The 23,334-nt window shown below is 62.1% G+C and overlaps 1 protein-coding gene across 1 annotated transcript in view; it reads right to left on the bottom strand.

The window, feature by feature from the left end:
- GAREM2 (GRB2 associated regulator of MAPK1 subtype 2) overlaps positions 1 to 23,334 on the bottom strand; it is a 45,697-nt gene that overhangs the window by 9,479 nt on the left and 12,884 nt on the right. The window contains exons 2-3 of the mRNA XM_037893728.2: positions 17,383 to 17,523; positions 102 to 232 (exon numbers count right to left, since the gene is read on the bottom strand). Coding sequence (XP_037749656.1) covers positions 102 to 232; positions 17,383 to 17,523 — 272 coding nt within the window. The remainder of the gene's footprint in view (positions 1 to 101; positions 233 to 17,382; positions 17,524 to 23,334) is intronic.

Below are 23,334 nucleotides of genomic sequence, written 5' to 3'. Positions count from 1 at the left end.
GCTGCCTGGGCCCCGGGCGGATCCCACGGACCTGCTCCCAGCCAGCCCAGCGCCGGGGGCCTGCTGGCGGGCAGTGGGCCGAGCACTGGCATGGCGCTGACCTTCACGCTGAAGGTGATGGCCTCCATGACGAAGACACGGTCCGGGAAGCTGCTGGCCACCTCCTCCACGCTGTTGAAATACTGAACGGGTTCGCGTACGTCCCGGTCTTGGTCCAGCAGCTTAAACTTCCCTGTAACAGCCCAGCCCAAAGCCCCAGTTAATGGAAAGAGACCCAGCCCCGTGCAGCCCTGCAAGCCCTAGCCCCCTCCCCTGGGTCCCAGCTCCACCACTGCGTGTGTCTGACCCAGTGGCCACCAGGCAGCGCGGGAGCATCACCTGCCGCTCAGATCCCCGCCTGGGGAGCTCATGTTTGCACACGGACAATGCAAGCCCAGGGCGTGCATGCGAAGCCAGCCCCAGAGGGGTCCCAGGGGGTGGCCAAGGGGCCCCGTCCATGAGAAACACCAGCAGGCAGCGCTGAGCACCCCTGCACCCACCACCTTCCCAGGAGGGGTCCCCTCAGTGCAAATATTGGGGGTTCCTGCCCCAGGCTTTATTCACGGGGTCGCCCCAGGTCTCCCTCCCTCCTCAGGCTGCAGGGGTACAGAGGCCAGTAAAGCAGGGTGTCGTCATTCGGAGGGGGCCCAACACCCCATCAGGGCTCAACGGCTGGTGCCCTCGGGATCTGCAGGACCCACGCTCACTGCAACAGCGGTGCAGAGGGTGCCCAGGAAGATGCGAGGCGGGTGCATTCACTGATGGGGAAGTGCCCTTTGGGAGCACGTTCCCGGGCCGGCGCTCGCACGATCCCCCCTGCTGGTACAGCCCCGGGCTGGGAGGACACGACACAGCTTGTCCAGAGCTGCAGAGAGATGACAGGAGAAGAGGAACGGTCCAGCCCCCCGTCGGCAGGCACCAGGTGAACACCCACAGCTGGGAGGGGGGTGAAGGTCCCAGGCTAACAGGGCCTATGGGGCAGGGCAGGGCCACGGGGCCAAACCCATCGCTTGGGGAGCTCCACTGACCTCAGAGAGGATGGCGAATTTGGCCCATGATTTATATCCCTATCCCAGCAAAGCCCATTGACTCCCGCCCAGCCCTTTCCCTCTCCTCCCAGGGACCCTCCTGGCCATAGGGAAGGGGGCAGACAGAGAAGAGGCCAGCTGGCTTACGGGAAAGCCACCTCCCCGCCCCCGGCATGGCGTGGGGAGAGAGCAGGAAATCCCCGAGCAGAGGGAGGGCCGGCTGGATCAATGGGCCGCGGCCAAGCACTTCCTGCTCAGCAAAGGCTGCAGCGCGGGCAACGTCCCGGGGGCTCGCTGAGCACAGACCTGAGGTCAGCCCCCTCCCGCAGGCGGGCACGGTAATACACAGCCATTGCCAACAGGGGGCAATGGGACACCGCTCCAGCCCCCTTAACTCCTCAGTTAACGCTTAACCCTTCCCAGGCCCCCGTGCCCCCCAGTGCCACATGATCAGGGGGTGCGGGGGGGGGGTGCTAAAGTTATTCCTCTGATTAGCTGAGACACTTTCTAATGAGTTAACTCCCATCCTCCAGGAGAGCCGCTGAGATCCAGGCGTTTAGGGGAGCCCGGGGCCTGTGCCGGAGCAGAGGGGCACTTGCAGTTCTGGTGACGGCACGAAGTAAGGGAGCATGGCGTGTTCCCACACGCACACTTCCAATCCGCCTGGCTGGCTACACAGAACCGAGACGCAGCCCCCCCAGGCCCAGCACGTGGCTCCGTGCCGACCACAACCCGGAGCAGCGCCGAGGGAAGCTGACACTCAGTCCCAGCGGATCCGCCGCTCTCCAGCATCACCGCTGCTGCCAGCCCGGCAGCTGGCTCTCAACCCCTCCGAGCCAATCGGAATTCATCTGGGCCCAGAGTTTGCCAGGCCTCTGGGCGGAAGTGGGACTTCACCTCGGCCTGGTATAGGCCACTTTGCCCCTCTCACCCTCTGCGAATATCCCTGGGCACCTACTGGCTCCATAAGCTGGTTTCTTGTGGGGCTTATTTGGCCCAGAACTCTTTGTGCAGTGATGGCAAAAAATTAAGCCCTGTTACTTCTTCACGACTGGTCAAATAAACCACAGAGGATGGTTTCCCTTTCCTGATTGGACAAGTGTGCAAGAACTTCCAGCATATATACTTGTGTGTGTGTGTGTGTAACATACACACATACCACACCAAAGCACAGCTGAGTAGCTTGCTTCTCTGGCAGCAGTAGCAGGCTGTTACCCTCAGTACCGAGGCACTAACTTCCTTAGCTGGCAGCAGTAGTACATGATGCAGGAATGCCATTAACTGGCAGCAGTAGTAGGCTGTTATCCTCAGCATTGAAGCTCAGCAGAGTAACTCCCTCAGCTGGCAGCAGTAGTGGGCTGTTACCCTTGTTGTGGAGCAGCCACTAGAGGGCAGATACAGCACTCACTTTACCAGTGTGTTACACATACAAGTTAGAGACATGGGGGATCCATCGTAGCCCTTACTCATGATGACTACATCAACGAAGCTAGCAGAGAACTCTGTGACACCCCCTGCTATAAAGAACTCACCGAAGACCCCAAATCACAATTCACACAGGAATTTAGAATTACCGTCAAATCCTTCTCCAGACAACTCCAAGAAAAACTACAACCTCATCTCCCATGAAGCTACCCCAGGGACCCTCCAAGATACATACGCAAGGGAACCCCAGCAGACCCATCATATCTGGCCATGGCATTCTTACTGAACAGGACTCTGAGAAACCATCCTCAAACTACTCACCACACAGAGGGCCAGCTTCCTCCAGGACACAACCAACTTCCTCCAGAAACTCTAAAACATTAACAAACTCCCTCAGAACACCTCCTTGCCACCATGGATATCACCTCCCTATACACCGACATCCTTCATCGCTGCCTGCTCAAATATCTGCAAGACAATGGACAAAGCTCGGAAATCCACCCCACACCCATCGTCAAACTCACTCATTTCATCCTCACCCACAAAAGTGTCACATTTAACAACAAACACTTTGTCCAAACCACGGGTACAGGGATGGCTCCTTAATATTCCATCCTCTTCATGGGCCACCTTGAGGAAGAAGTTCTGTAAAAATGCACAACAAAACCAACAATGTACCCTGAGATACATCAATGGTATTTTCATCCTCTGGACAGACGACCCAAACTCCCTCACAGGCTTCCACCACAACTTCAGCAACCACCACCCATCCATCAGACTCTTCCTAGAACACTCCCGCACCAGCATCAAGTGCTTGGGCACCAGAATCAGCTTCAGCAATGGAACCCTACAAATGACTGTATACAAGAAACCCCTGGATCACCACACTTACCTCCACAGATCCAGTAGCCACCCCAAACACACCAAGGAATCTGCTATCTACAGCCAGGCACTCAGATACCAAAGAACATGCTCCGAGGAGAAAGTCCAGGCTACACATCTTAACACAACCAAAATGGCCTTCTCCAAACAAGGACACTCCACCACAGAAGTAGATCGGACCATGGAATGGGCCATCCAAATACGTTGAGGGAACTTGCTTCAGTACGGAAATAAACCCCCCTGTGACTACACACCTCTAGTTGTCACCTACCACTGCACACTAGAACCCAAACAGGATATCATCATACAGTTACAACCCATACTCAATGGGGACTACAGCCTGAAAGAAATCTTTCCTGAGCCCCTTCTTTGGCCTTCAAACAACCCCTCAACCTCGCCAAACTCATCCTTCGAAGCAAGCCCCCCACAGACCAGGACCCACCAACTCAAAGCAGCACCAGACCCTGTCAGAACAATAAATGCAAATCCTGCAGACATATCACCATGGATACAATGATCAACACCCCCTGTAACACACCTTTCAAGATCTATGGGCCGTACGCATGCCCATCACAATACGTGGTGTACCACAACCAGTGCATCAAATGTCCCAACAACAACTCTCTGAGTGAAACCAGAGAAACATTATGTTTTCAAGTGAACTCACGCAGAAAAATGACAAAAGACAACAACACCCCATCACCTGTGGGCGAACTTTCCACAAAGCGATCGCTCCATATCTGACCTCTCAGTGCTCATCCTCAAAGGACACCTGCACAACACCTTCAAAAGATGAGCCTGGGAGCTTAAACTCATAGCTGCTGGACACTAAACACCACAGACTTCGCAGAAACACTGGTTTCAAGGCTCATTACACACCCTGCTGCCTGCTAACCCACATTTGCCCACTTCTTTTTAAGTGGTCTCCTGCAGCATGTGTGCACCACTTGTGCTTAACAGTCTGTCCCGCCTTGTGTTTAGCTCAGACACCCTGAAGAAGACCCTGTGGAGGTCAAAAGCATGTCCCTTCTACCAGGAGAAGTTGGTCCAGTAAAAGATATCACCTCACCCACCGTGTCTCGCTCACATCCTGGGACCGACACGGCTGCAGCAACGCTGCCGACAACACATACAAGTGGATAATCTGGGTTCCCCACGACCCTGCAGCCTTAGCGTTCGCTTCCCGCGGCTTCTTGGGCCAGTTAAGCTCAATCGCGCCTGGGGAGCAAAGAGGAAGCAGGGCTCTAACCCAGGGAGGAATATTCTTGGGCAATGTTGGGCATCACACACCAGCACCAGGCCTCTGCTAGGGCTGCCCCACCTCTGTGTCCTGGGCTGGGACCTCCTGGAGTTCATGTGAACCCAAGGAGAGCCCATGCCCCCCGCCCCCCAGCCTAGAGGAGAGCCAACAGGGGAGCAGCTCGGCCACACGGCAGCTCCTGGCTCTCTACTGCCCACCGTGATGACACGGATGGAGGGGAAGCAGCTGGGGGTAGGGTGGGTCCCATGGAGGCAGAGACGGGGTCTGTGCAGGCCGGAGGGAGATCAAGACGAGGGAGGGCTGACCCCATGGGTCAGTGCAGAAGTGCGACAAAGGGGATCCGTGCCCTTCAGGATTGGGCCCAGAAAGCTTGGGGTTTCTCTGACTCCCTCCCTCCACTTCAGCATCTCCTCTGCCATCCCCCTCGCCCTCCGGCCCCCTCCAGAGCGTGGTCACGTAGCCCAGCCCCAGCCCCGCAACTCCTGCCGCTCCCAGGATGAAATGCCAAATGCCAACCGGTTCCCGGTCTCCCACGCCAGGGCTCCCTCACCCGCTCGCTCTGCATGGCTCAGCAGCGGGTGACTGGCAGGAAACGCGCTGCCCAGAGGGGGAGGCTCCCGAGCGGGCAGCAGGCCCAGCCGTGCCATCTGGGAACCTTCGCTGCCCGGCAACCAGCCCCGAGTCGAGACTCTTTTTTCCTGACCCTGGACAGCCGAGATCTGCGCCCCAGCCCCTGACACGCTGGTTCAGTGGGAGGACGGACAGACAGACCTCACCTCCCCCCAGCGCCTGAAGGGCTTCCCAGGGGTCTCTTTGGTTTGCAGCCTTGGCGAGGCCTGGGGCTGTCTGCTCACGGCAGAGCCAGGAATGGGCACGCTGTGGGGGGGCGGGGAGACACACGGGAGGGGGGGGGGTCCTTCCCCCGAGAGGCAGCAGCTTTAGCTCCCGCTCCCAGACACCCTCGGCTTCCCTCCCTGGCGGTTTCCAACATCCCATTGCCATGGAAACTGCTCGCAGGCGGCTCCGTTCCCAAGCCCGCCCCCCCCGGCCCAGCACCCCGACGGGCTGCGTGGGGGGGTCCCTGTGCCCTGCCTCGGCCTGCTCCGCTCCCTCCCCACGCTGCCCCCTCTAACAGAGCCCAGCGCCCCGGCCCCGGGGGCGGCTGACGGGCAGAGCCCCTCTGGCACCGCATTGCCCCGAGCCCGTCGGCCACCAGTCACCCAGCACCGCTGCCAGCCACGCGTGAGAGCAACTGCCCCTCGTCCGGCGTGTGTATGGGCGGATCGCGGCTGGGGGGGCTGGAGCCACCAGAAGGGGGCCTCCCTCCCTGCCAGCCCCACCCCCATCTTCACACCCACTCCTGAGTCCATGATCCACCTCCCAGGGGAAGCAGCCAGCGCCACCACCCGGGTCTGGTCCCCTCTGGTGTCCAGGCCAGGATCCCAGAGACCCACAGATCGGCCTTCCCCACCCGTAGGGGGAACGCACATAAACACACGGGTGCTGGGTTTCCCGTAGAGGGTCAGGAACGAACCGTGCTGGGAGAGCAGGGCTCGCATGCCGGGGACGGACGGTGGGGACGGGGTGGAGGGTGACAGCTGGGGCCGAGTTCCTGCTGGGATGTGCGGACCATACTGGCCGAGGGGAGAGACTGATCCCCACTCCCGGGTTCTGACCCTCTCCCGCCGGGCTCTGCTGGTTACCGACGAGCTCCAAGCCCTGGCCGAGTTGCAGCCCACCCTTGCACAGATTCAGAAGTCCCAGCCTGGCCCAGCTAAGCTGGAACATCCCCAGGGCTGGGAAGGTTAATGTCTGGCTGATGGTCCCAGCCTTTCTCTGCCAGGGGGCTGGGTTCAAATCCCGGTTTAGTCAGACGTGGAATGAGTTTGCTGGTCTCAGTGAATGTGGGTACACAGAGGAGTCCTGACTCGCACATGTGGATCTGGGCCACCGGCCCACGGCATCAGCTCCCCAGCACCAGGCACGCCTGCTAGAGGCATCAGGCTGTTTTCTGAAATACAGTAATCAAACCCCTCAGGATCTATTCTTTGGGGTAAACTCCTGCCTGCCCCGAAGTGCTGCAGGCCCCGTCCCAGCCCCAGCCCCTCCACTAGCACCAGAGCCGGGGGGAGACCGGTTATTAATGATTCTCATGCAATCCCAGCCAATGTCCCTCCATTGGCTGGAACCATTTACCAGCCAGCTGGCAAAGAGCAAGGCCTTGTTTTAAAATGGGTCCTCCCTCGTGGGCACAGAAAACAACCTCCATGCGCAGCAGAGGAAGGGGGGTTTCCCCCGGGGTTAAAGGGAAGAAGACGGGGAGGGTGTTGAGGGCTAAATTGCCTTGCAATTAAAAACTTTTCTGTATGTGGATTCAGCTTTGGTCTTGGAGACACGACTGACCCAGAGAGGTAGAATGGTTTGCAGGGATCTGAGCTTAGCCCGTCCCCCTGGAGACCCAACACAAGAGCAGCATCAGGCCATGGTACCAGCAAGTCACAGGGAGGATAAACCCGGCGTGAAACTGACCAGCCCAGAGTCACTGCCCCAGGAGAAGTGAAATGCAAAATGTAAACAACTGGCGTCCGTGGGGATCCGGCAAAGATTCTGGGCTGGCTGCGGCCCCTCGCCTCCCTCCCTGCCCGGGGACTGCGACAGCTGCTGCATGCACCACCAACCCAGAGGGACAGGGCCCAGGCAGGTGAGGCAGGTGGCCTGCGGGAGTGAGCGGCTGGCTGGGGAGCTGGGGAGTCACAGACCCTCCCAGCTTGCGTTACCCGCTGACCCCTCCCCACTCCCTGGGCAACGCCTTGCCCTAGTGAATGCTGCGGGCGTGGAGCCGGCGTATGTCCAGGGAGATGCTGCATGGGGCTAATGTCACTTGGGAGGAGCGGGGGTCAAAGGCACTCTGCATCGGCCTAGCCCTGCTCCCACTGAAGTCAAGAGTAAAAGGCCCATAGTTCATGGTGACCAGTTAAGCTAAGGCTGGGTGACCCTGCCTGGCCCCAGCACCACGGCTAGGGCGAGCACCTGGCTCTGTGATGCGCCATTGGGCAGATCGGAAACCCCATAACCCGGAGCAAACCCGGCTGGCCCCAGGCCAAGGTAACAGCTGTGCCATCCGCTCCTAGGTCATGTGTCACAGCCTGCCCCCAGGGTCAGTCCCACACAGAAGCCGCGAAACAAAACCCGCGGGCCGCTGGCTGTGTTTGCGAGGATGCCCCCCGCCGGATTGCCAGGAGTCACACGCACCTGCCCCGTCACTAATGGGAAAGCAAGGGCTGGCTCTGCCATGGGAGCAATGAGATCTCCGCAGGAGGGGCTGCTCTGGGCATGGCGCGATCAGGAACATAACACACAAGAACATCAGAACGGCCAGACTGGGTCAGACCACAGATCCATGTAGCCCAGTGTCCTGTCTTCCGACAGGGGCCAGTTCCAGGTGCCCCAGAGGGAATGAACAGAACAGGGAATCATCCAGTGGTCCATCCCCTGTCGCCCATTCCCAGCTTCTGGCAAACAGAGGCTAGGGACACTATCCCTGCCCAGCCTGGCTAATAGCCATTGATGGACCAACCTTCCATGAATTTATCTAGTTCTTTTTTGAACCCTGTTATAGTCTTGGCCTTCACAACATCCTCTGGCAAGGAGTTCCACAGGTTGACTGTGTGTTGTGTGAAGAAATACTTCCTTTTGTTTGTTTTCAACCTGCTGCCTAGTAATTTAATTAATTTAATTGGGTGACCCCTAGTTCTTGTGTTATGAGAAGGGGTAAATAACACTTTCTTATTCACTTTCTCCACACCAGTCATGATTTTATAGACCTCTATCATATCTTCCCTAAATTGTCTCTTTTCCAAGCTGAAATGTCCCAGTCTTATTAATCTCTCCTCATATGGAAGCCGTTCCAGGGCCCTAATCATTTTTGTTGCCCTTTTCGGAACCTTTTCCAATTCCAATATATCTTTTTTGAGAAGGGGCGACCACATCCGCATGCAGTATTCAAGCTGTGGGTGTACTATGGTTTTATATAGAGGCAATATGATATTTTCTGCCATCCTATCTATTGCTTTCTTAATGATTCCCAACGTTCCCAGTCAGGCATGGAGGGTGGAGAGCGCCAGGCAGGGAGTGTTGGATCAGTCGATTACCCCCAGTGTAAGAGAGGTGTATGGGAGTGTGTGTGTGTGTCACCCCTCCCTGTGTGTGCGGGGGAGGAGGGGTATCACCCCTCCCTGTGTGAACCCTAAAGCCTTAAAGATAAGAAGGTAAATAAAAAGAATCCAACTACACAGGGTTTCTTTTTAACAGGGGCTCAGTCAACTTGATGTTAATTTGAACATTTGTCCTGCCTAGTTCTGATTGGTTGCTGTTGAACTCACTTGCATACAAGTAATTTTACCAGGTGTCCTGTATTCAGCATAGGGAAATACGGTCACCCTAGTTTCAGAGAACTCTCCACAGTGACTCCAAGATCTCTCTCTTGAGTGGTAACAGCTAGTTTCCACCCCATCATTTTACATGTAGAGTTGGGATTACGTTTTCCAATGTGCATTACTTTGCATTGATCAACACTGAATTTCATCTGCCACTTTTTTGCCCAGTGACCCGGTTCTGTGAGATCCCTTTGTAGCTCTTCGCAGTCTGCCTGGGACTTAACTATCTTGAGAAGTTTTTTATCGTCTGCAAATTATTTTGCTACGTCGCACTCTGCACTGCCATGAACTTTCACTGAGACAGCAAGATGCGCCTAGGTGGGAGGAGTCAAAATAAGTGGGTGGGGCCTTTTGGGGGGAGTGGGAGTGGCCACCTATGTGAAGGAACGCCGGCATTTTCCTCGTAGCCAAGGGTGGAAAGCGCTCAGAAACTCAGGCGCTGGATTTGCACGTTTGAGGAATGATGAATTATTGACGAGCTCCTCCGGCTGCTTTACTCTCCTTTGCCTACAAACCAAGCCCCTCTGGGATGCATTTGATTAGCGAACGTTTTCATTGTTGTTGCTTTCCCAGTGTCCTTTGCAGCAGAGTGTCACGCCGGGAGCTCCACCGCGAAAAGAACCCCCACAACAGGGTGGGGAAGAGAATAGAAAAGGCCAAACTGAGCTGTCCTAAATGTTATAAAGTTGCCCCAATCCTACAAACACCATGTTACGCCAACCCCCTGACAAGCCCCAATAACTTCTCTGAGAAGAGACCCCTTTCATGTATCGCCCACAACCCCAAGTCAATAGAAAACAGCTGTCAAATCTGCCTATAAAATGACCAGTGATCCCCCAGGATTTTCTCCTCTGTCCTGAAAGGAAGAAGAGGGACAGGTGAGGTTTTTACCTGGCTAGACTGAGTTCACTAGCAAAGGGTGGGCGTTCAGACTTGGAGGAGCACGTGCAGTCGAGATTACACGTCTGACAGAGGAGAACACCACGAGCCCAAAGGAATCTGAGGGACTGAAGAGAAGAACCCTCCAGAGGCGAGGTTCGCGTTCCAAGGCCCAGCGAGGTCTGATGCACCTCGTCACCTACTCCTCTAGTGCCTGGACCACGCAGGAAGACAAGCTTCTGCTACCAAGCCAGTCCTGGAGTTCAAGCAGTTGACAGGCCTGCCTTTAGCACTGAAGGTCCCAGGTTCAAACCCTTCTGCTGACCCACGTGAGGAGCCCTTGTAAGGGCAAAGGATGGGCAGTCAGAAGCACCCCAGGTCTAATCCCTGCTCTGACACCGACTCGCTGGGTGACCTTGGGCAAGGCTCCAATTCAGCCTCAGTTTCTCCTTCTGTAAATTGGGGGAATGATACTGACCGGCCGGCCTCCCGAGGGACAGAGCCAGAACCACATGTCAGCGAAGGGGCTGGAGAGGGCAAACCCCTCTGTGCTGCGACACGCCTTATAAGGGGTAACAGTTCGGTCTCCTCGCACTGGCTAATCAGCCTCCTCCTGGTTGCAAGCCACGTGGTTTAAATGCAGGGGAAGGGAATGCTTTTTTCTGCCCAAGTCCCATCCTGACAGCTGGGCTCAGCAGCATTGCTGGGGCTGATCTGGGGGTACATCTGGGGCTGCTGTGGGGTGGGCAGGCCGGGACTCGTCTCTCTGGAATCCCCTTGCCTTGATCTGCCAGGCCCCAAGTGCAGCCTGTCAGCTCGGCCGGGCACTGTGACCGCCGGCTCTTTCTGCGCTCCCGTTGGCTGACAGCGGCGAGCGCCGGTCAATGCGTTTGAATGATGAGACCCACGCTGCGAGGCTGTGAGAAGCGCTTCCCAGGCTCTGAGCAAATCAATCAGATCAATAAAGACGGACGTTAGTGAGAAGGGGCTGGAGGCCGGGCCGTAGCTGGAAGCACAAACGTGCGTGCAGATGGAAGGCGAGCATGTCCCACGTGCACAATGGGATGGGAGTGGTTCCAGGTGCACCAAGGGGTGTCCTTTTCACACCTGCAAAGAATCCTGTTCCCTTGTGCTTTGGCCCCTTGAGCCGTGCACAGAAGTGGCCAGCTGGACGGTGCGTGCATGTGTCACCAGTGAATATAGGGTACTTGGACTTTCAGAAAGCCTCTGACAAGGTCCCTCACCAAAGGCTCTAAAGCAAAGTAAGCTGTCATGGGATAAGAGGGAAGGTCTTCTCATGGATTGGTAACTGGTTAAAAGATAGGAAACAAAGGGTAGGAATAAATGGTCAGTTTTCAGAATGGAGAGAGGTAAATAGTGGTGTCCCCCAGGGGTCTGTTCTGGGACCAGTCCTATTCCACATATTCATAAATGATCTGGAAAAAGAGGTAAACAGTGAGGTGGCAAAATTTGCAGATGATACAAAACTACTCAAGATAGTTAAGTCCCAGGCAGACTGTGAAGAGCTACAAAAAAATCTCACAAAACTGGGTGACTGGGCAACAAAATGGCAGACGAAAGTCAATGTTGATAAATGCAAAGTTACGCACATTGGAAAACATAATCCCAACTATACATATAAAATGATGGGGTCTAAATTAGCTGTTACCACTCATGAAAGAGATCTTGGAGTCATTGGGGATAGTTCTCTGAAAACATCATGGCAGGGTGTGACGAAGTGGGACTGTTCTTAATGTTTTCTCTGCATATTGTGGGGGGTGCCTCAGTTTCCCCTAGGCAGTTCTTAAGTATCTCGGGGGTGGGATAAAGGTGAATGATCATTGCAGAGCCCTAGAGGGCAGGTGTGTGCAGGGGTCTGGACACAGAGAATGGCCAACACCCTGTTTCCTGGCAACTGATGGCTTGGCCCTTCCCCCCTGCAAGGTGAGAGCTAAAGGGCTGGAGAACAAAGGAATCTGGTGACCTCCTGGCCCAGGAAAGGGACAAAGCCCAGAGGGGGCGGGGGCTGGAGAAAGTTTCAATTTGGGGCTGGCTGGGGACATGGAGTGAAGTGCAGACATGGTTGTCTAGCTCACTGCCCCCCAAAATGGACCCAGCTGAGGGGTCCTGTTCTCTGTACCTACAAGCTCTGTTTTAGACCATGTTCCTGTCGTCTAATAAACCTCTGTTTTACTGGCTGGCTGAGAGTCACGTCTGACTGCGGAGTTGGGGGGCAGGACCCTCTGGCTTCCCCAGGACCCCGCCTGGGCGGACTCGCTGTGGGAAGCGCACGGAGGGGCAGAGGAGGCTGAATGCTCCGAGGTCAGACCCAGGAAGGGGGAAGCCGTGTGAGCTGTTTGCCCTGCACATGCTGGCACATGATTGGGCCGGGGGGAGTTATAAACATGGGGAAATAGTTTTACTTTGTGTAATGACCCACCCACTCCCAGAGTCCTGACTGGCTTCGTAGGGAGCGGTTCCAGAGCGTCGCCCGGGGACCCCGTGACACAGGGCAACGGTTCATCCGAGCGTCTGGGGGGCCCGAGTTCTCAGCAGTTACAGAGCGCACGCCTCGCCGGGCCCCACCTCGCACACAGGGGAGCAGACCCCTGCCCAGCGTCAGCCGGTGAGTTCCCGGCAAGGCGTGGAACGGAACCCACCCTAGCGTCCCGCCCACGGCGCGCGTGCAGAGAGAGCGTCTGGACTGAAACCCTCAGCCCTGCTCCTGTGCGGCACGTGCGGCTCGGTAACGTAGCTTCCCGGAGACGTGCAGCATCTGATGGGGCTGAGCTGGCGTCCCTGGAGCCTGGATCCTGCTATCGCTGCATTTGGCATAAACCCAGGAGCTCCCTGGACTCTCCAGTTTCACCCCAGAGTGGCGGAGATCAGCGGTCGGCTCCGTAACGGCACCATGGCCTGCCCTCTGGGTGTCACCCGCGCCCCGGGGTGTGTGAGACTCAGATCTCTTCCAAAGGAGAGCGGCTCCAAGTGCCTGGACCGGGGGACGCCTGCCGAGGTCCGAGCCACGCTCCATGCAAGGGAATGGGAGAGAGCAAGGGGCAGCCTTTTTCCGCAGAGCGCGTCCCACTCCCACCCACCGGCGCAGAGTAACGGGCCCGCTGCCCTGCAGGCAGAAGCATCGCAGATCTACGGGCCAAGGCCCTGCCATCACCCCGGCACGTGGTGCCCCAGAGCCTCCCGCTCCATCCCTGGAGCTTGGCCCCCTAGGACCAGCTGGGCAGCTGGGGTCAATCAGTGTCACCCTCCAGGGCGCAGAGTTGTGCTGAGTGGCCCCCGCTGAGGACTGGGCGCTGCACAGACACGGGACAAAACGCTGGTTGCCACCCGCAAAGCGCTGGCAAGCGAAGACAAGTGACAAGTTGTTACAGACCAAGGCGGGACAACGCGGGCCGGATGGAGGCGCCGTGGTCTCGGCTCACCGCCTGCCCCGCCCATCATGCCATGCTCTGTAGACCTCGTTGGCAAAGGAGAGGCCTCAGGCGAGGTGTGAAGGGGGACAGTGAGGGGGCTCCTCCCACATCTGGGTCTAGCCCCACCCACGGCTGCTCTCTCCCGCCCCCCGCCATGCCCCAGGAGCATCGCTTGCTGTCGACTTTTACTCAGCCCTGGAGAGATCAGCTCAGGGACCACGTGCCTGGTCGGGGCACCCGGGGGGCAGCATGTGTCCCCAAGGCTCCCTCAGGGGCCCAGACTCAGAGCAGTGTCCTCTAATGTCGGTGACGCTGCCCCACTTCCCCGAGTTGTGCAGTGGGTGTGGCGGTCGCCAGCGCTGTTAGCTCACCAGGTACGGTGACACGGGCGGGGCCACAGCCTGGCACGCAGTAATTACGTTCACTGAGGGAAGGCAGAGAGTGACGTGTCTAGGGATTTTAGCTGCCCGGGGAGTGGCGAAGGAGACTGGGGAGCACTGGACCAATGCAGGCGGTTGGCTAGTACTGAAGTGATGAGGGAGGCTGCAGGTTTGAAATAAGGGGTGCCAGCAGAGTTGGGGGGATGTCCAGGACTGGAACGGCAGAGATGCAGCCAGTTATGGGGAGGGGTATTGGGACAGCCCCAGACTGGACTAGCAGGGGGGAAGCTGTGGGTCAGGAGGGGCATCGGCTGACCTCTGGAGGGCTGGGGAGGTAGCAGGGGGATGTGCATCAGGGGCATAAATAGATCTGGGGGAGCCCATGATTGGGATAGCAGGAGGCAGGAGTGAGGGGCATCAGCTGAGCTGGGAGTTGATGCGGGGAACCCCAGGCTGGGCTAGCAGGGGCTGCGGGTTAGGACTGAGGGGCACCGGGAGAGCTTTGGGGGAGCCCAGGGCTGGGGTAGTGGGGAGAGGGGTTGGGTTGGGACTGAGGGGCACTGGTAGAGCTGGGGGGAGCCCAGGGCTGGGATAGCCAGGGGGCTGCAGGTCAGGACTGAGGGGCACCGGCAAAGCTGGGGGGACCCCAGGGCTGGGATAGCCAGGGGGGCTGCAGGTCGGGACTGAGGGGCACCGGCAGATCTGTTGTGGACCCCAGGGTTGGGCTAGCTGGGGGGCTGCAGGTCGGGACTGAGGGGCACCGGCAGAGCTGGGGGGACCCCAGGGTTGGGCTAGCTGGGGGGCTGCAGGTCGGGACTGAGGGGCACCGGCAGAGCTGGGGGGACCCCAGGGTTGGGCTAGCTGGGGGGCTGCAGGTCGGGACTGAGGGGCGTTAGTTCTGTCGGGGTGAGGGGTCACCCACTCCCACTCGGCCTGGCCCAAGCTAGTGACCGTCACAAACACGTAACCTGACCAGACAAACAATCCCATCAGCCTTTGCAGGGTGCAGGAGCCCAGCCCCATGGGGCTCCCCCAGGAGGCGCCGCGGGCCCCTGGGCTGCGGCTGGGCCCGGTTTGGAGCCGCTGACGCTGTCCCACGAATGAGCCCAGTAAAGCCGGTTAACACGTTTCTCGGGCTCCCCCTCCCCGCGTCTCCTGCTGGAACCGGTGATTACCCCTCCCCCACCCCCGCCCCCGGCCTCCATGTCCCATTATTTATTTATCAGCAGGACTCATTACCAAGGGGGATGCACTTAGTGCGGGCATTAGGGCGCTCGCCACGGCGGCTGCAGTGATCTCAGCGCCGAAGCATGCCCCCCCCCCACACACACACACCATCTGGCCAGGAGCGGAGCCGCGCACCGGCATGGCGCCGACTTTCCTGTACGACCCCTGACCTCTGACTCACCTGGGCTCCCCCCCAGGTTCCCCTTCGCCCATCACGGTGCCGCTGGTTCCTCTCTGAGCTCCACCGACCCATGCGAAGCCCCCAGGGCTGCAGCCACCGCTCGGCTTGTGATGGGCTCAGCCCCTGGGGCGCTGCCACTCCCCGAGGGGCCACACTCAGCCCCGGCGGAAGCAGGGAAAGCTGCACGCAGGAGAAAGGGAGCTGCAGCCCCTCGCTTGGAATTGGGGGCCGGCTCGAAGGACTCAGCCGGGAGAACGAAGTCCAGCTAGTCCTGGAGCCTGCCCCGGACATGAAGGGACGTTCAGGGTTAATACTAGGACGGCACAGGAGGGAAACAATGGAAGGGGAGAAAGAGACTGAAGAACCAAGCGGGGTGGGGGTCCCCCAGTCGGCCTTCCCCAACCTGGGCTCCTGCGTCCAGCTCTGGGTGTCGCATGGTTCACACGAGCCCCAAATGCAGACAGAGAGACTTGGTCCCAGCTTGATCCCCCGGCTGGCAAGTCCCTTGCCCCAGGGAATTGGGCTGCTCCACGCGGACGTGCCCCGGTGCAGGGCGACCCTCCTGGCATGGAGCGGCAGTGGGGCGCAGAAACCGTTAGCATCACAAGCTCTCACTTCACATGCACGGGCTTTTCTGGGCCTGCTCGGCGACCAGGGCCTCGGCGGAGAAACATACGATCCAGGTCTCTCCCGAGCAGGCTGAATTCGAAGGAATAACGCGGGTGACGTTGCACCCTTGGGTGTTTTCCTCTAACGCCTCCGGCTGTGCTCGGGTGAGTGGGCAGCACGAGACGCCAATCCCCTGCCCTGGTTTCACGGGCGAGCTCACAGCTGCAGCTCACACCTGGGCAAACTGAGGCAAAGACAGGGTAAGATCACTCCAGGAGCCCAGCAGTCCTTGCTCCCCTCTAGCTTGGTCCTGCCCCATCTCTGTCATGCCGCACCTTGGGCTGGCCAATTGTCCACGTGCACCCGACCGTTCCGCTTGTCTCTGGTTTATCCCCTGGCCGGTACCAAGACAAAACTGGACACGGTTCTGTCCGGTATGGGGCAGGGGACACCACTTTGAAGAGCGCCCCTCCCTGCCCGTATGGTACATGCAAGGTCACGCCGGCGGGGGCAGGGTCTCGCTGTTCCCAGAGTGCCAGAACGTCTGGTGTTCTGGGGGTGCAGGAGCATCCCAGCAGCCAGGGATGTGCCAGGTTGTGCCCAGGGCATTACACCAAAGCCCACCTGCTCGAGCGCAACTCCCAGGGACATGGAGGGGCCAGTTGAGCTGGGACCCTTGCCTGGGAGCCCCAAGCTGGGGTCAAACCTGAGCATTCCCAGCTGCGCCCCATAAGGGAGGAAGCCAGGAGAGAGAGATGAGGGCAGAGAAATGTGGCCGTGGGATGTTAAAGGGATCCCAGAGCAAACATAGCTGTGGTCATCCTCCAGCAGTGGTGAGAATGAGATGCCATCAGATCCCGTCCCGGAGCCCCCGGAGCCACTGCCACGTCCCGGAGCCCCTGGAGCCACCACCACATCCCTGCGCCCCCGGAGCCGCCACCACCACGTCCTGGAGCCCCTGGAGCCACCGCAAAGTCCCTGAGCCCCCGGAGCCGCCACCACCACGTCCTGGAGCCCCTGGAGCCACCGCAAAGTCCCTGAGCCCCCGGAGCCACTGCCACGTCCCTGAGCCCCAAGAGCCATCGTCACGTCCCGGAGCCCCTGATGCCGCCACGTCCCTGAGCCCCCGGAGCCACCGCCACATCCCTGAGCCCCTGATGCCGACACATCACCTGAGCCCTGGAGTCACCGCCACGTCCCTGAGCCCCTGGAGTCACCGCCACGTCCCTGAGCCCCCGGAGCCACCGCCACGTCCCTGAGCCCCCGGAGCCACCGCCACGTCCCTGAGCCCCTGGAGTCACCGCCATGTCCCTCCCTAGCTCCCGGCAACGCCGCCGCGCCCCTGCTGAACTCCAGAGATGGTGCCACAATCCCGACCCCCAGAGACGCCACCACGCCCAACAGCCAGATGCCATGTGCCACCTCCCCCGCCGGCCCCAGTGGCTGGGCACTGCCCCAGCACGCCTCTGGGAAGCCGCAGGTTCCTTTGCCCCACAGAAGCGGGGGCGCTGGGCTGGCTGAGCACCGTCTCCTGGGCTGCCCCACGGAGCTCAGACACCGCCTGGGAGAGAGGCCCCAGCCCCTCCCCCCGCTGGCCCCGGTACCTGGGTACTGCAGCGGGATGTCGATCTTGGGCCCGATGACGTAGTGCCCTTCCTCCAGGCTGTGAGCCGTCACCGTGGTCCACTGGCGGCAGGAGTGAATGAGGAGCACGTCCTGGTCACTCACCCCCTCCACGTACTCTCCTGCAGTGGGGACAGAGAGCCCTGAGCACCGGGCCAGCCTGATCCCTCCCCCATCACCTGCCCCCGCACCCTGCACCTCCTGCACAGCCAGCCCTGAGCACCCCGGCCAGCCTGATCCCCTCCCATCACCTCCCCCAGCACCCTGCACCTCCTACACAGCCAGCCTTGAGCACCCCAGCCAGCCTGACCCCCCCCCATCACCTGCCCCAGCACCCTGCACCTCCTACACAGCCAGCCCTGAGCACCCCGACCAGCCTGATCCCCCCCCCATCACCTCCCCCCGCACCCTGCACCTCCTACACAGCCAGCCCTGAGCACCCCGACCAGCCTGATCCCCCCCCCATCACCTCCCCCCGCACCCTGCACCTCCTACGCAGCCAGCCCTGAGCACCCCGGCCAGCCTGATCCCTCCCCCATCACCTCCCCCAGCACCCTGCACCTCCTACACAGCCAGCCCTGAGCACCCCGGCCAGCCTGATCCCCCCCCATCACCTGCCCCCGCACCCTGCACCTCCTACACAGCCAGCCCTGAGCACCCCGGCCAGCCTGATCCCCCCCCATCACCTCCCCCAGCACCCTGCACCTCCTACACAGCCAGCCCTGAGCACCCCGGCCAGCCTGATCCCCCCCCATCACCTGCCCCGCACCCTGCACCTCCTACACAGCCAGCCCTGAGCACCCCGGCCAGCCTGATCCCCCCCCAGCACCTCCCCCCAGCACCCTGCACCTCCTACACAGCCAGCCCTGAGCACCCCGGCCAGCCTGATCCCCCCCCATCACCTCCCCCCGCACCCTGCACCTCCTACACAGCCAGCCCTGAGCACCCCGGCCAGCCTGATCCCTCCCTCATCACCTGCCCCCGCACCCTGCACCTCCTGCCCAGCCAGCCCTGAGCACCCCGGCCAGCCTGATCCCCTCCCCCATCACCTGCCCCCGCACCCTGCACCTCCTACACAGCCAGCCCTGAGCACCGGGCCAGCCTGATCCCTCCCTCATCACCTGCCCCCGCACCCTGCACCTCCTACACAGCCAGCCCTGAGCACCCCGGCCAGCCTGATCCCCCCCCATCACCTCCCCCAGCACCCTGCACCTCCTACACAGCCAGCCCTGAGCACCCCGGCCAGCCTGATCCCCCCCCATCACCTCTCCCCGCACCCTGCACCTCCTGCACAGCCAGCCCTGAGCACCCCGGCCAGCCTGATCCCCCCCCATCACCTCCCCCAGCACCCTGCACCTCCTACGCAGCCAGCCCTGAGCACCCCGACAAGCCTGATCCCCCCCCCCATCACCTCCCCCAGCACCCTGCACCTCCTACGCAGCCAGCCCTGAGCACCCCGGCCAGCCTGATCCCTCCCCTGGCACCTCCCCCAGCACCCTGTACCCCCTACACAGCCAGCCCTGAGCACCCCGGCCAGCCTGATCCCCCCCCATCACCTGCCCCCGCACCCTGCACCTCCTGCACAGCCAGCCCTGAGCACCCCGGCCAGCCTGATCCCCCCCCCCGCATCACCTTCCCCAGCACCCTGCACCTCCTACGCAGCCAGCCCTGAGCACCCCGACCAGCCTGTTCCCCTCCCATCGCCTGCCCCCGCACCCCGCACCTCCTACGCAGCCAGCCCTGAGCACCCCGGCCAGCCCGATCCCCCCCCAGCACCTCCCCCAGCACCCTGCACCTCCTACGCAGCCAGCCCTGAGCACCCCGGCCAGCCTGATCCCCCCCCATCACCTCCCCCAGCGCCCTGCACCTCCTACGCAGCCAGCCCTGAGCACCCCGGCCAGCCTGATCCCTCCCCCCATCACCCGCCCCCGCACCCTGCACCTCCTACGCAGCCAGCCCTGAGCACCCCGGCCAGCCTGATCCCCTCCCATCACCTGCCCCCGCACCCTGCACCCCCTACACAGCCAGCCCTGAGCACCCCGGCCAGCCTGATCCCCTCCCCCATCACCTGCCCCAGCACCCTGCACCTCCTACGCAGCCAGCCCTGAGCACCCCGGCCAGCCTGATCCCCCCCGCATCACCTGCCCCCGCACCCTGCACCCCCTACACAGCCAGCCCTGAGCACCCCGGCCAGCCTGATCCCCTCCCCCATCACCTGCCCCAGCACCCTGCACCTCCTACGCAGCCAGCCCTGAGCACCCCGGCCAGCCTGATCCCCCCCCCATCACCTCCCCCAGCACCCTGCACCTCCTACACAGCCAGCCCTGAGCACCCCGGCCAGCCTGATCCCCTCCCCCATCACCTGCCCCAGCACCCTGCACCTCCTACGCAGCCAGCCCTGAGCACCCCGGCCAGCCTGATCCCCTGCCATCACCTGCCCCCGCACCCTGCACCTCCTACGCAGCCAGCCCTGAGCACCCCGGCCAGCCCGATCCCCCCCCAGCACCTCCCCCAGCACCCTGCACCTCCTATGCAGCCAGCCCTGAGCACCCCAGCCAGCCTGATCCCCCCCCATCACCTCCCCCAGCAACCTGCACCTCCTACGCAGCCAGCCCTGAGCACCCCGGCCAGCCTGACCCCCCCCCCATCACCTGCCCCAGCACCCTGCACCTCCTACACAGCCAGCCCTGAGCACCCCGGCCAGCCTGATCCCCCCGCATCACCTGCCCCCGCACCCTGCACCTCCTACACAGCCAGCCCTGAGCACCCCGGCCAGCCTGATCCCTCCCCCCATCACCCGCCCCCGCACCCTGCACCTCCTACGCAGCCAGCCCTGAGCACCCCGGCCAGCCTGATCCCCCCCCCCATCACCTGCCCCCAGCACCCTGCACCTCCTACGCAGCCAGCCCTCAGCACCCCGACCAGCCTGATCCCCTCCCCCATCACCTGCCCCAGCACCCTGCACCTCCTACACAGCCAGCCCTGAGCACCCCGGCCAGCCTGATCCCCCCCCCATCACCTCCCCCAGCACCCTGCACCTCCTACACAGCCAGCCCTGAGCACCCCGGCCAGCCTGATCCCCCCCCATCACCTGCCCCCGCACCCTGCACCTCCTACACAGCCAGCCCTGAGCACCCCGGCCAGCCTGATCCCCTCCCCCATCACCTGCCCCCGCACCCTGCACCTCCCAGGCAGCCAGCCCTCAGCACCCCGGCCAGCCTGATCCCCCCCCATTACCTCCCCCAGCACCCTGCACCTCCTACGCAGCCAGCCCTGAGCACCCCGGCCAGCCTGATCCCCCCCCATCACCTCCACCAGCACCCTGCACCTCCTACACAGCCAGCCCTGAGCACCCCGGCCAGCCTGATCCCTCCCCCCATCACCTCCCCCAGCACCCTGCACCCCCTACACAGCCAGCCCTGAGCACCCCGGCCAGCCTGATCCCCCCGATCACCTGCCCCCGCACCCTGCACCTCCTACACAGCCAGCCCTGAGCACCCCGGCCAGCCTGATCCCCCCGATCACCTGCCCCCGCACCCTGCACCTCCTACACAGCCAGCCCTGAGCACCCCGGCCAGCCTGATCCCCCGCCATCACCTCCCCCAGCACCCTGCACCTCCTACGCAGCCAGCCCTGAGCACCCCGGCCAGCCTGATCCCTCCCCCCATCACCTCCCCCAGCACCCTGCACCCCCTACACAGCCAGCCCTGAGCACCCCGGCCAGCCTGATTCCCCCCCCCATCACCTGAACCCGCACCCTGCACCTCCTACACAGCCAGCCCTCAGCACCCCGGCCAGCCCGATCCCACCCCATCACCTCCCCCCCGCACCCTGCACCTCCTACACAGCCAGCCCTGAGCACCCCGGCCAGCCTGATCCCCTCCCCCATCACCTGCCCCCGCACCCTGCACCTCCCAGGCAGCCAGCCCTCAGCACCCCGGCCAGCCTGATCCCCCCCCATTACCTCCCCCAGCACCCTGCACCTCCTACGCAGCCAGCCCTGAGCACCCCGGCCAGCCTGATCCCCCCCCATCACCTCCACCAGCACCCTGCACCTCCTACACAGCCAGCCCTGAGCACCCCGGCCAGCCTGATCCCTCCCCCCATCACCTCCCCCAGCACCCTGCACCCCCTACACAGCCAGCCCTGAGCACCCCGGCCAGCCTGATCCCCCCGATCACCTGCCCCCGCACCCTGCACCTCCTACACAGCCAGCCCTGAGCACCCCGGCCAGCCTGATCCCCCCGATCACCTGCCCCCGCACCCTGCACCTCCTACACAGCCAGCCCTGAGCACCCCGGCCAGCCTGATCCCCCGCCATCACCTCCCCCAGCACCCTGCACCTCCTACGCAGCCAGCCCTGAGCACCCCGGCCAGCCTGATCCCGCCCCCCATCACCTCCCCCCGCACCCTGCACCCCCTACACAGCCAGCCCTGAGCACCCCGGCCAGCCTGATTCCCCCCCCCATCACCTGAACCCGCACCCTGCACCTCCTACACAGCCAGCCCTCAGCACCCCGGCCAGCCCGATCCCACCCCATCACCTCCCCCAGCACCCTGCACCTCCTACACAGCCAGCCCTGAGCACCCCAGCCAGCCTGATCCCCTCCCATCCCCTGCCCCCGCACCCTGCACCTCCTACACAGCCAGCCCTGAGCACCCCGGCCAGCCTGATCCCCCGCCATCACCTCCCCCAGCACCCTGCACCCCCTACACAGCCAGCCCTGAGCACCCCGGCCAGCCTGATCCCCCCGATCACCTGCCCCCGCACCCTGCACCTCCTACACAGCCAGCCCTGAGCACCCCGGCCAGCCTGATCCCCCCGATCACCTGCCCCCGCACCCTGCACCTCCTACACAGCCAGCCCTGAGCACCCCGGCCAGCCTGATCCCCCGCCATCACCTCCCCCAGCACCCTGCACCTCCTACGCAGCCAGCCCTGAGCACCCCGGCCAGCCTGATCCCTCCCCCCATCACCTCCCCCAGCACCCTGCACCCCCTACACAGCCAGCCCTGAGCACCCCGGCCAGCCTGATTCCCCCCCCCATCACCTGAACCCGCACCCTGCACCTCCTACACAGCCAGCCCTCAGCACCCCGGCCAGCCCGATCCCACCCCATCACCTCCCCCAGCACCCTGCACCTCCTACACAGCCAGCCCTGAGCACCCCAGCCAGCCTGATCCCCTCCCCATCACCTCCCCCAGCACCCTGCACCCCCTACACAGCCAGCCCTGAGCACCCCGACCAGCCTGATCCCGCCCCCCATCACCTCCCCCAGCACCCTGCACCTCCCACACAGCCAGCCCTGAGCACCCCGACCAGCCTGATCCCGCCCCCCATCACCTCCCCCAGCACCCTGCACCTCCTACACAGCCAGCCCTGAGCACCGCGGCCAGTCTGATCCCCTCCCCCATCACCTCCCCCAGCACCCTGCACCTCCTACGCAGCCAGCCCTGAGCACCCCGGCCAGCCTGATCCCCTCCCATCCCCTGCCCCCGCACCCTGCACCTCCTACACAGCCAGCCCTGAGCACCCCGGCCAGCCTGATCCCCCCCCAGCACCTCCCCCCAGCACCCTGCACCTCCTACACAGCCAGCCCTGAGCACCCCGGCCAGCCTGATCCCCCCCCATCACCTCCCCCAGCACCCTGCACCTCCTACGCAGCCAGCCCTGAGCACCCCGGCCAGCCTGATCCCTCCCCACATCACCTCCCCCATCACCCTGCACCTCCTACACAGCCAGCCCTGAGCACCCCGGCCAGCCTGATCCCTCCCCATCACCTCTCCCCGCACCCTGCACCTCCTACACAGCCAGCCCTGAGCACCCCGGCCAGCCTGATCCCCCGCCATCACCTCCCCCAGCACCCTGCACCTCCTACGCAGCCAGCCCTGAGCACCCCGGCCAGCCTGATCCCTCCCCACATCACCTCCCCC

This window comes from Chelonia mydas, chromosome 3 (assembly GCF_015237465.2).
Source record: "Chelonia mydas isolate rCheMyd1 chromosome 3, rCheMyd1.pri.v2, whole genome shotgun sequence".
Taxonomy (NCBI): Eukaryota; Metazoa; Chordata; order Testudines; family Cheloniidae; genus Chelonia; species Chelonia mydas.
Note: the sequence above shows the minus strand (reverse complement) of the source record. Positions and strands in the feature narration are given on the sequence as shown.